Here is a 12,020-nt window from a genome sequence, read left to right as displayed (position 1 = left end):
TATATATATATATATATGCTTAATATTTTTTTACTGATAATGAAGTGTTATATAAGTTAATATCAAAGCTTAGATGTTAAATATATAAAATCAAGAATTGTGTGATGAGTATCGTTCAGGGGTCTAATTTCATCAATCTGATTCGTGAACTGGCTTGAGCTCGGCTCAATATGTGGCTTGCGAACTGGGCTTGATGAGCTAAGAAGCCATGCTCAGGCAAGCCCGACTCGACCTATTTGCTCGTAAGCCGAATCGTTTAAACAAATATTAGTTATAAAATATACTCAAAATACATTAAATTTAAAGAATTTATCTTAAAAGCAGTAAAAACATTTTTAAAATAATATTTTATATTTTATATTAAATGATGTCTTATTATTTCTCTTATAACATTTCATTCTATTTATCACCTTAAATTAATATTATTTTATTTCTTTTAGAATGGATTAGCTGGCTCATTAGTATGCTCGAATTTGTAGACTTGAGTTCCAGCTCGAGCTCGAACTCGATAAAATTAATCAAGCTCTAACTCAAGCCCAGACTGATTCGAGCTCGTCATTTAAAAAAAAAAAAATTGTTGGTAAAACATCAAGCAACATAGTTTTGAAGCATCTACATGCCACATAAATTTTATGTATTTACATATTGATTCGATGCCTAAATATTATTTACATGCATACCCCTCAAATCGTCAACATCATATAAAAAAATTTACGCCCGCTATCTTTTTAAAAGTGAAATACACATTTTCATTTATAAGCTTTTTGCACCAAAGTGTGCTATAATTGTAATTATCAAACTATGGGAGTTAGATATGTAAACACATAAAAATTCCTTAATTTTATATTATAAAAGTACATGATCCGAGCTCTACAACGTTCATATCGCAGGTTCGAGACCTGCATGGGCCACTGTTGAAATAATTTTTTATATATTTACATAATTATCCTTAAAAGTATGTTGTTTTTACATTTATGCCCCCCAAACGTTCATATCGCAGGTTCGAGACCTGCATGGGCCACTGTTGAAATAATTTTTTATATATTTACATAGTTATCCTTAAAGTATGTTGTTTTTACATTTATGCCCCCCAAACGTTCATATCGCATGTAAAATATAACTTTAAACTTCTAGCGGTCAACTTGAACTTTTTTTTTATGTGTAGGAAAGATGATATGCAATTAAAAATTTAGGTTTAGTTATTAGATATGCAAAAATGCATAAAAATTTAGAGGTATTCTTGTAAATTTTCCATATTTTTTTTTGTAAAGCATTTTGGGGCCATACCACCCAATTTTATGTATTTATATATCTAACCCCGACTGATACGTTTTACGCTCAAAGCATCTAAGGGTCTATTTGGGGCAGCTAATTTTGCGCGGTGGCGTTTTGAAAATGCATCTAGTTTGTTTTGGTAAACTGCGTTTTGACAGCTTAAGCTTTTTGAAAATGCTGAATTTATAATTAAATACATACATATAAATTGAAAACATTAAGAAAGCTCAATTGAAATTTGTATGTATTTATATATCTAACAACTAAAATTTTTAATTTTCATGTAATCATTATTAAAATGTGTGAACCATTTAGATACATTGAGTTCGTTATTCAAAGCGATGGTGATATAGATGGGGATGTTAATAGTAGAATTCAAGTTGGTTGGTTGAAGTGGAGGAATGTTTCGGGCCTCTTGTGTGATAGAAAAGTACCGCTTAGACTGAAAGGAAAATTTTATTGGACGGTGGCGAGACCTGCAATGCTCTATGGCGCTGAATGTTGGCATTTAAAAGAGAAGCATAATAATAAGTTAAGTGTTGTCGGGATGAGAATGATTGGGTGGATGAGTGGCTTTACATTTAGAGACAAAATGCGAAATGAATATATCCGTGATAGGGTTGGTGTAGCTTCTGTGACCGACAAAATTAGAGAAAGTAATCTTAGATGGTTTGGTCACATTAAATGTCGACCATCTAGTGATCCGATTAGGAGTTTAGATGTTTTAGATTCAACTTGTGTTAAGAAAGACACAGTCAGACCAAGGAAGACTTGGGCTTATTGTCATTTACTAGAACTAGATGAAAATATAGCACTAAATAGGACGCAATGGAGATAAATGATTCATGTAGCCGACCCCACCCCACGTAGTGCGATTAAGGCTTTGTTGTTGTTGTTGTTGTATGTAATCATTATCTTATTCATGCACATAAAAGTGTATTTCCATTCTTACATATTAAAAGTGTTATAATTGATGTGATATAAAACATTTGGGGGTATAAATATAAAAAAAAAAAAAAAAATTTATTGGAGGCGTTTGATATGAAAATATATAAGAATCGCTTGATACGTATGCAATTGGAACTTGTTCAAGACTTGTGAGAGAGCTTGAGGGAAGACTAAAAAGTGATCTCCATAAAATATTCTACATTTTGATGTAAAATTACAAGTAATTGTCATGTTTTATCTTTAAAATTTGTAAACAATTTATTGAAGCAATAAACTATTTTTATAATTTTATTATAGTTTTTTTTATATAAAATTTTAATTGTTATATTTTTTTTTAATTCAAGAGTCAATTTCGAGTTGAACAGAAGCCGAACACAAAGACGAATATATAAATCGAGTTGAGCACGAACACACTGCTCACGAACTAATTTCGAATAAATTTTATTTCGAGCGAGCCGAACATAAAGCTCAACCTTAGCTCAATCTAATCCCACAGCTCTAAACCAACTCGAATATCATACCAAGTAAAAAAAAAAAATTAAAAAAAAAAAAAAAAAAAAAAAAAAAAAACACAAACACACACCCACACAATTTGATCCTGCAAATTTTACATAAATACCACAATTATTATAAATTCGCAGATTTAACACCAAAACTTTCATATTTACCGACATAGCACTCAAACTTTAATGTTGCATGAATAACACCACTATTAACCTAATTACTTAAATGAAATAAACCTTTTTATGCATAAGTTTATCATATCAAAATGTTACAAATATAAATATAAAAGTTTAAACCTGGCATTGTCGGGTCTCAAGCCCCAGACGCGAAAAGATGAGTGTCATGTTAGGTAATCGACAACCAGTGTAAAATTTTTATCGAAAAAAACCTGACATGAATCCTTTTGAATCATTGTGTAGTACATAAAAAAAAAATCTTAATTGAAAGGATTCATGTAGCCGACCCTACATAGTGGTATAAAAGTTTGTTATTGTCGTTGTTGCCAGTGCCAGTGAAGTAAGACTTTACGAAACTATTCCAATAAACCAAGTAGTGATTCATTTTATATTAAATCCCACAACAATTGCAAATTTTGATATCTAGACACACCAACAGTTGAAATCAGAACCTGAACATGCTGCTCTATTGTGATCTCCCTCAAATATTTCAGGATATTGTAAGGTTATAGTTGTAAAAGATAACTCATTAAAAAGTTGAAATGTGCAAATAATCTGCTGAATTTTGAATGCAAAAGAACCGTTAAACATGACAATTTAGAGGAGTATAATAAAACTAGAGGAATTTAGAGCATCATGAATTGCAGTCTAAGGTTCATCTCAACCTGGAGGTCTAAAATGTAACCTTACCAGGATCCTTCAGCCCCCTTGGTGGGATTCTGGAAGGCTGAGAAGCCCCAGAATGTCTTCAAAGCGTAGGGTTCAGAAATGGTGACACCTTCTTCAGTTATCTTGGCGATCTGCGCGCAGATCACAGGCAAAAACATCCAAAAAAATATTAATATGCTTTTGTTATTTATTTATTTAATTTTAGAGATGCCATAAAAAAAAAAAAAGCTTGATATAAATATATTGGACAGAAATACAGAGATTATGGGTCTGTTTGGAGCAGCTGCAGCTTATTGAATAATCTGCTGATAAGCTAGGTGCGGTAGCTATTACAAATTTTTATTTTTTTGAAAAAGTCTGACCACAGCCAGAAAGCCACTGCCACTGCACCAAATAGGTGTGGTGTGAAAACGCTGTTTTCAGCGTTTTGAAAAAGCATAAGCAGCTAAACGCAGTTTACCCAAACAGGCCAGGTGCGTTTTCAAAACGCCACCACACCAAATAAGCTGCCCCGAAAGGACCCTAAGATAAGCAAAGAGAGAGTATGAGAGGAAGAAAATTAAAAAAAAAAAAGAAATTGTGTAATTTGTGCTTCGTTGGAAGAGGACAATTATAAGTAACACCACAGGTCCACAGTCACATGGGTTTGTCAAGCAAATAAAAAAAACAGCAACATCCTCTATTATGTTATGCTATGAAATGGCAAACTATCTGAAAGACTTTGGGCAGACAAAAAAATAATTAGTCTCATGTATGTGCATAGGTATGTTCCTTTCCTGATAATTGAAGGAGAAATTTACATGCAAACACCACAATTCTTATGTATTAACATATCTAACATTCAAAGTCTGATATTTACACCTACAACATCTTGGTGTCATAAACATATGCACGCAGAGGTGTGTTCACTTTCAAAAGATAGTCATGATGATATTTTTTATGTGGTCTTAAAAATTTGAGTGGATATGCATGTACATAAGATCATATGGCATGTATATAAACGGCCCTATAAATTTTATGCTGATCAAAATCACTAGATTGTCCGAAGTCGAAATTTATATCCAAATAAATTGGCATGCACAAATATAGGAAAAGAATGATGCCACATAATAGCCCTCCAAAGGTAAATAAGTCGAGTCTGTTGAGATTCCTACAAATGATGTTTAAAAAAGAGACCGGTCGTTCGTTAGAGTATCAAGAATAGTAACAACAAAAACAAATATTCATCTCACTAAGTAGAGTCGGCTAAATGAATCATTTTACCCATTGTGTCCTATTGAGATCTAGAAATGTAACAACAACAAAAAATTTTCACAGTGACCAGTTAGATGTCAAGAGAACTTTTCATAATGATGATTGTGAGGGATAAGATATGACACGAGCTCGAGACTTTTAAAATCATTGAAAGGGGACAGTCTTGTTTGCAAAAAGGTTCAGGTGCTACCTTAAATTCACTAGATAATTATTATTATATATAGATGGCAGGTTAAAAGATTTACATAAATACCACTCAATTCTTATGTATTTACATATCTAACATCCAAACTTCAATTTCACACATATGTATCTTACCTATGCATGAAAAGATGCACTTCAATTTTTTAAAGCTAAAACAGTAGCATTTTTCATATAATATGAAACATTTGATTGGTATAAATGAAAAAAGTAAAATTTAGGCTTTAGATATGTAAATGCCCCATATTAATGAAATCCACAAACTGAAGGAACAATGTCGAAGGAGTTTGGCATAGAGAACAAAGGGGCAAAGTAAGATTTCAACATGAGAATTTCTCATGATAAAACGTTGGCGTCATGAAGCTATTTTGTATTAGTTAGAACGATAAAGTGTTGAGTACATATAATACGCTGAAGAAGAAATGAACGCGCACTCTTGGCTAACCACTTTATACTTCAAACTCAGCTCAATTAATAGTTGTTCAAGTTCATTCAAGTTAGTAATTGAACATATTTGAACTTTTTTTAAGAACCTGAAGGTTAACCAAGCTTGAGTACAATCCAACCTATTTATATGCATTCACAAACAATTTGTTTGTTATTAAACAACAAACTTGCTAAGAGCTTGATATTAGGCTCAATGGTGACGTTTCATAACTGTTCAATTAAAACTATATGAAATACAACAAGTTTGATTATTTATTTAAAATTAATAAATTATATTATTTATTTATTAGGCATATTTACCTTATGTCTCTTATTTCCATTCACGTAACATTATGAACTTCCGTCGCTTTCAATCTCAGTACTCTAGTTGACTGAGTCATGAGAAATATGTCGAAGTGAGTGTGTCATTGGGACTCTGTCTAAAATTTGAGCCTCTGAAGGTGAACAAATCTCTAGCTTACAATTGATGCTCCGATGAGCACATTTATGAGCACTGTCTTAGTCCTAATCATATTCTCCAACACTAATGATAATAAAAAAAACATCTGCATGACAATCTAAAGTGATCATCTTCTCTTTTTCGACTCCCCTACAATAGATTTATCGTCTTAGTTCTAGATGCATCTATTTCAACATGTCATCAGTGCAATGTTTAAAAAGGTGAAATCGAGAACTGAGGTGTATTCTTTGGCGAGGCAAGGAGTAAGCTTTGAGGTGGATCAAGGCGTAAGTCTCAAAGAAGTAAAACTCATAAATAAAAAATAATTCATAAATTACATAAATCATTGATATGTTCATTTAATTTATCATCATAAAGACAAGAATTGCAAATCTTAATAATAAATATTAATATAAAATAGCAGTTTAAAATGTGATTCTAGATAAACATTCACTTAAAATTTAAAAAATCCATAGGGTTCAAGATCCATAATGACCTCATCGATACGTTCATCATATTTATTATCATCTAATTCTATCTAAGTTACAAATTTAAAAAAAACTATAATTTTTTCTTAATATCAATTAATCTAAAATCCAAAAAAATTTAAATTAAAAAATAAATTAATAACTCAATCAAGTAATCATACTTGATGCGTCATCAATAAGTCCAACATCCAACACGAATCTCAAGGCCTGAAATGAATCTTGGGACTATTTTTTGAGCAATAAACATTCAAACTTTGATTAAAAGTCACCCAGAGCTTTTGATTTCAGCAAAATAAGTCAAACTGGCCAGCTCAACGAAATGGACCTAACAATACTAAATTGATCCAATCTGAGTCTAATCAAGCCCTAATCAAGTCATTAAATCACTTTTGAAAGCTTTCCAAACATATTTGGAAGTTCAATTGATGCCAAATTTGGCGAGCTTATATTCAAATCAAACATCTCGGCGAGAAGAATACAACTAGTCCAAGATCACTCAATTTTATAACCGTTAAGACACTCAAATGTCCATAAAATGAAGTCCGGTCGAGGAAATCTCTCAGGGTCGTCCAATCAGAGTAATTCAGATTCTTTCATTAATTGCAACCGAAACTCTTTAAATAACGCCCTACGATCCCACACCCCCTTCCTGAAAGAAGACCTAGAGCTTGAAGCATGAAGAAGGCTGAAGTTTGGAGGAGTTGAAGTCCCGCATAACTTATGCACCAACGATTCGCTGCCCTTCGGCCATGTCTGGTCGTCGTTGCCCTCCGGAAAACTCGGACCGCCACTGCTCCTGTAGTCGCCAACAACTTTAGACCACTACTCGCTTGCCACAACCTCTACATCCCACTCCTCGGATGAAGCAACGTATGAAACAACCTAAGAACACATCATCATGGACGTCACATCGACCCCGAAGGCAGTGCATTGAAGCCCCCGACTATTACTCTCTGTTGTGACCATCCCTACCACAGGACGACTTCTTTATCCGTGCACCAATGTTATAGCTCGAGAAACTGTGCAACCATTTCTTGCCTGTGGGTCAAGGGATTATATCTGTAATCACCAATTTATGATGAATTTCTTCAATTGGGCCAGACCACGAGATTTTTCCACTTTCTGGGTTTTACACATAAAAATCTTCTGATACTTCTGCCCATCATTTATATTATCCGAGTGTGTATTGGGTTTTTGTTCAACACTAAGATGTTAATTAATTATTCTATCGCCGCGGATTCTCTTGCATGCATCAATACTTAAATTATATTTTGACTTTTTTGAGACATTGTATCCAAATATATACAATATAATATACCTTTTTGCATAACTTGAACGAAGTGCTGCCTCAAAAGTTAAGGCATAAAACGTCAGACGAAAAAGGTGTAAGCCTCACTAATTACATTGAGGCTGAAGCATTGAGACTCTTTTTGTGCGCCTCAGTTTGAGGCGCGTCTCGGGGTGTAAGCCGCGAACGACTCTACAAACAAGACATCAACGCATTAAAGTTTTTTGCCCTCATGCAATGTAGATTCAACTCTCCGCTCCTTCTTGTGGCTTTAATACTTTTTTCAAGGCTATCAAAATAAAGAAAAAATGATGGAATTGCTGACCATAGAAGCATAATTGTAGTAGTTAATAAGGATAGCAAAGAAATTGCTTTGTTGAATAACTCCTTGAAAGGGATTTGGAAAGGAAAAAATGCTAAGTTTCTTTATTGTGATGTTCAGTCCTAAAGAGCTCGCCAAAAATGCAGAATTTCATATCAGAATGAATCATAATAATAAATTCAAATATAATTTTACCTGAGATTTGTTGGAATAAGGTATTCTATTGGTTCATAAATTTAAAGGATATGAGAAAACGGCTGATTTGTTAAAAATTGAAAGCCTACTCAGTCTTGGTAAAGCCTCAATTAATCTCCATACAAAATTAAGAAATGTCACATAATTGCACAAAATAAATTTTTACAAGCTGTTCATTAAGGAAATCAGTCACGAATACGAAACCAGTAAAACACAAAATTTGTTATCTAGTGGAAAATTGTTAATTTGGAGTCTAATATATAATAAACACAATTCAAAACCAATGATTTGACAAATCAAATGATACATCATTGGATAAGAATAGCTTGTTGCAAATTATGTTATTATGGATTAGTTTTTTTAACTAAATCCCATCACCCTAATTCTCTCTCTCATAACAATAAAAAAGAGTCAACATTCTTCTATGCCAGATACTTGAAAGCCACTCATATAATTCGATTGCAAATAAAATTGCTCACATACCCTTAAGATTTTGACTTTAACAAAAATTCAAAAGTTTCTTATGATTATTTCAAATAAGAATAAGGGGAGTGTTGATCCAAAAGAAACTAGTACTATTTTTAAAGAAAAAGGCCAAATGAAACAAAGCACTGAGCTAAAACAAGATATCCCAAGTGGCCGCAATAACTTAGGGCCTGTTTCGGACCACTTTTGATTTTTTATTTTTATTTTGTCTATACTTTTACTTGAAATGAAACATGTTTGGTATCTTATAATATGATTAGTTTTCTTTAAAAACCCTCAAAATTGTGTGTTGTGTATAGGTGTGAGATGTAAATACATAAGAATTGTGTGATAGTAAATACATAAGAATTGATGTAAATACATAAGAATTGTGTGATATGTATGTAAACGCCCCCTAAAAAAACTCAAGTCTACAATTATACCTGAAATTTATTGATGGATGATCTATCACGGTATAAAAGGACAAGCAAGCATTTCTCCAGAAGCTTCACGGCTTCTTCAAAACTCAAATTCTCATGCCATTCAGCACGCATAATTGGCCTTGCAAGATGATTTCCAAAGCCGGTGGCAACGTGGTTATCCTCGTAGTGAGTCCCAATCATACCAACCTGGATAGCAAGTAACAAAATTAAAGTAACATGTTAATTAATAAATGAATTTTTGTTGATGAAAAGAACTATGAAAATCTCTACAGACCATGCCAAGATACTTCTGCCCATTTTTTACTCCACCTACAACAAGTGAGTTCCATAAAGGGTTGAATTTGTTACGTCTATTGTACATAACCCGAGTCAAATAGTTATGGACCTCTTTAGGACCCAGAGAATTTCCATCATCCCACATATGATCATAAATACTGGGAAAAACAAAAGCAAAGTAACAAATTCATTAATAGTCCTGAAGCCAATCGATGCGAGAAAAGACTCAAAATAGTCCCTTTACTTACTGCAAGGGTCCATTTTACGCCAAGAGTATATACAAGTGCCAATTTAGTCCCCAGAAAAAAAATAATATATGCTGAAATAGTCCCCACAAAGGACTGTTTCAGCCCCAATTTCTTTATAGTCTGGGAATTAATCTGACACTTATAGATTGTGAGACTAAAACGACCCCATTAAACTTAATCAGGGAACAATTTTGGCACTTTACAGTAGATGCGATATGGTTAAAACTCTTAAGATAAGAAAACAGGAATAAAATTGCAAATAAGTAAATTGTTGTGAAAGTTTTGCATTCAAGGATATTAAACTGAGCATTTATTACATTAGTTCATCAAGATAGCGCAAAATCTCTTGGAAGTCGCTGACTTCTCCACTGGCACCAAGAAGAGTATGTTTACCAATAGGCTTTATCCGCTCCACACTCTTATATCGTAGAGTTGAACCATAAGAACCTATTGATCATAAAATATATTACACGGGTGGCAGAGAAGAGGAAAAATTAACCAATAAATAGTTCACCAAAAGCTTGGACTGTGATTGAATATGTGTATTTCAATGAAATTAAAAGAATCAAACTATCTAAAATGTGAGATTGAGAACAAGAATACATGATACATTCCGGCAGAATAAAAGTTTATTTAGATGTAAATTACAGTTAAATCAGCCCCCTGTCCGTTAAAACCCTAGCACTAGTAGAGAAGAAAAAAGGACGAGCTTCATCCGACCAACCAAGAGCACAAAGAAACTGAACATCAAATATAGGCAGTAAAAGGTTCTTTTAACTTTGCTCCAAATTTTAAGGTACTAACTTTAGTGCTTTGGTAAAGTTAATAGTGTGGTGTAATATTAGTAGAACAACAGCAATGAGCCTTTATCCCACTAAGTAACGTAGACAGCATGAATTTTTTTTCTCCATTGTGTCATAATGAGCATCATATTTTCGTTTAATTCTAATAAATTAAGATCATTTATACACCATGAGCCAAGTCTTTTTAGGTCTACCTCTACCTTTGTTAACATAAGTCGAATCTAAAACATCTACTCTCCTAACCGGATCATCAGATGGTTATGTCTAATGTGACCAAACCATCTAAAACAACTCTCTCTAATCTTGTCTGCCACTGGAGCTACACCAACCTTGTCTGTCGGATCATCAGATGGTTGTCTAATGTGACCAAACCATCTAAGACAACTCTCTCTAATCTTGTCTTCCACTGGAGCTACACCAACCCCATTAAAGTTGCTAACTCTATCACGGATATATTCATTTTGCATTTTATCTCTAAGAGTCAAGTCTCATCCATCTAAGCATTCTCATCTTAGCAAATTCTCATCTTAGCACTCATCTTAGCAACAATTAACTTAGTTTTATGCTTCTCTTTTATAGGCCAACATTCTGCTCCATAAAGCATTGCATGCCTCACCACCATCTTATAAAATTTTCCTTTAAGGGATACTTTTCTATCACGCAATAGGCATGATGCATTCTTCCACTTCAACCATATAAATTGAATTCTACTAATAATGTCCCAATATATATCACCAACACTCCGAACAATAGACCTGAGATATCTAAAACATTCACTCCTTTTAATGATTTGATCACTTATTGTTATAGCTCCACCACTAGATCTAATACTACCAAAATTACATTCCATGCATTTAATTTTAGATCTACTCAAACGAAAGCCTTGAGATTCTAATGTAAACCTTCATAATTTAAGTTTATCCTGAACTTTTTCTCTAGTCTTATCCACAATAAGGATTTCATCAGCGAAAAGCATGCACCAATGTACCTCCTATAATGACCAGTAAGTGCATCCATAACTAAAGCAAAATGATATGGGCTTAAATTCAATCCCCGATATTATCCAACTGAATTAGAAAAAACTTGGTCAATTCTCCTTCTATTTGAACACAAAAAACAACACTAGCATACCTATCTTTAATGACTTGAATATAAGTCATATCTACAAAGTTTTTTCATAGAACTCTCCAAAGAACTTCTCTTTGAACCATATCGCACGCTTTTTCTAAATCAACAAAAATGAGATGTAGATCCTCCTTACTCTCTATGTACTTCTCCATCAATCCTCTCAATATATGAATGGCTTCCATGGCAGGCTTACTCGGCACAGCCTACCCGACACAAATCCAAACAATCCAAACTGATTACACTGATTACGAGAAATCTTTGTATCACGTCTTAACCTATGTTCAATTACTCTCTCCCATAATTTTAATGCATGACACATTAACTTAATTCATCTATAATTTGCACTCTTGTGCATCCCATTTAAAAATGGGGACCAAAATACTCTTCCTCCAACCCCTCAAGAACCTTTTTAGTTTTAAAAATAATGCTAAAATAATTAATAAGCCAATAA

The 12,020-nt window shown here is 33.3% G+C and overlaps 1 protein-coding gene across 1 annotated transcript in view; it reads right to left on the bottom strand.

Annotated features, from left to right (window-relative positions):
• Positions 1-3,412: 3,412 nt before the first annotated feature.
• The window catches only part of LOC110027590 (proteasome subunit beta type-4), a 28,900-nt gene continuing 20,292 nt past the window's right edge, over positions 3,413-12,020 (bottom strand). The window contains exons 4-7 of the mRNA XM_020729085.1: positions 9,956-10,085; positions 9,389-9,548; positions 9,115-9,300; positions 3,413-3,703 (exon numbers count right to left, since the gene is read on the bottom strand). Coding sequence (XP_020584744.1) covers positions 3,590-3,703; positions 9,115-9,300; positions 9,389-9,548; positions 9,956-10,085 — 590 coding nt within the window. The 3' untranslated portion in view covers positions 3,413-3,589. The remainder of the gene's footprint in view (positions 3,704-9,114; positions 9,301-9,388; positions 9,549-9,955; positions 10,086-12,020) is intronic.

This window comes from Phalaenopsis equestris, unplaced genomic scaffold (assembly GCF_001263595.1).
Source record: "Phalaenopsis equestris unplaced genomic scaffold, ASM126359v1 Scaffold000428, whole genome shotgun sequence".
In the NCBI taxonomy this organism is placed as follows: Eukaryota; Viridiplantae; Streptophyta; class Magnoliopsida; order Asparagales; family Orchidaceae; genus Phalaenopsis; species Phalaenopsis equestris.
This window is presented reverse-complemented; position numbering and strand designations above follow the sequence as displayed.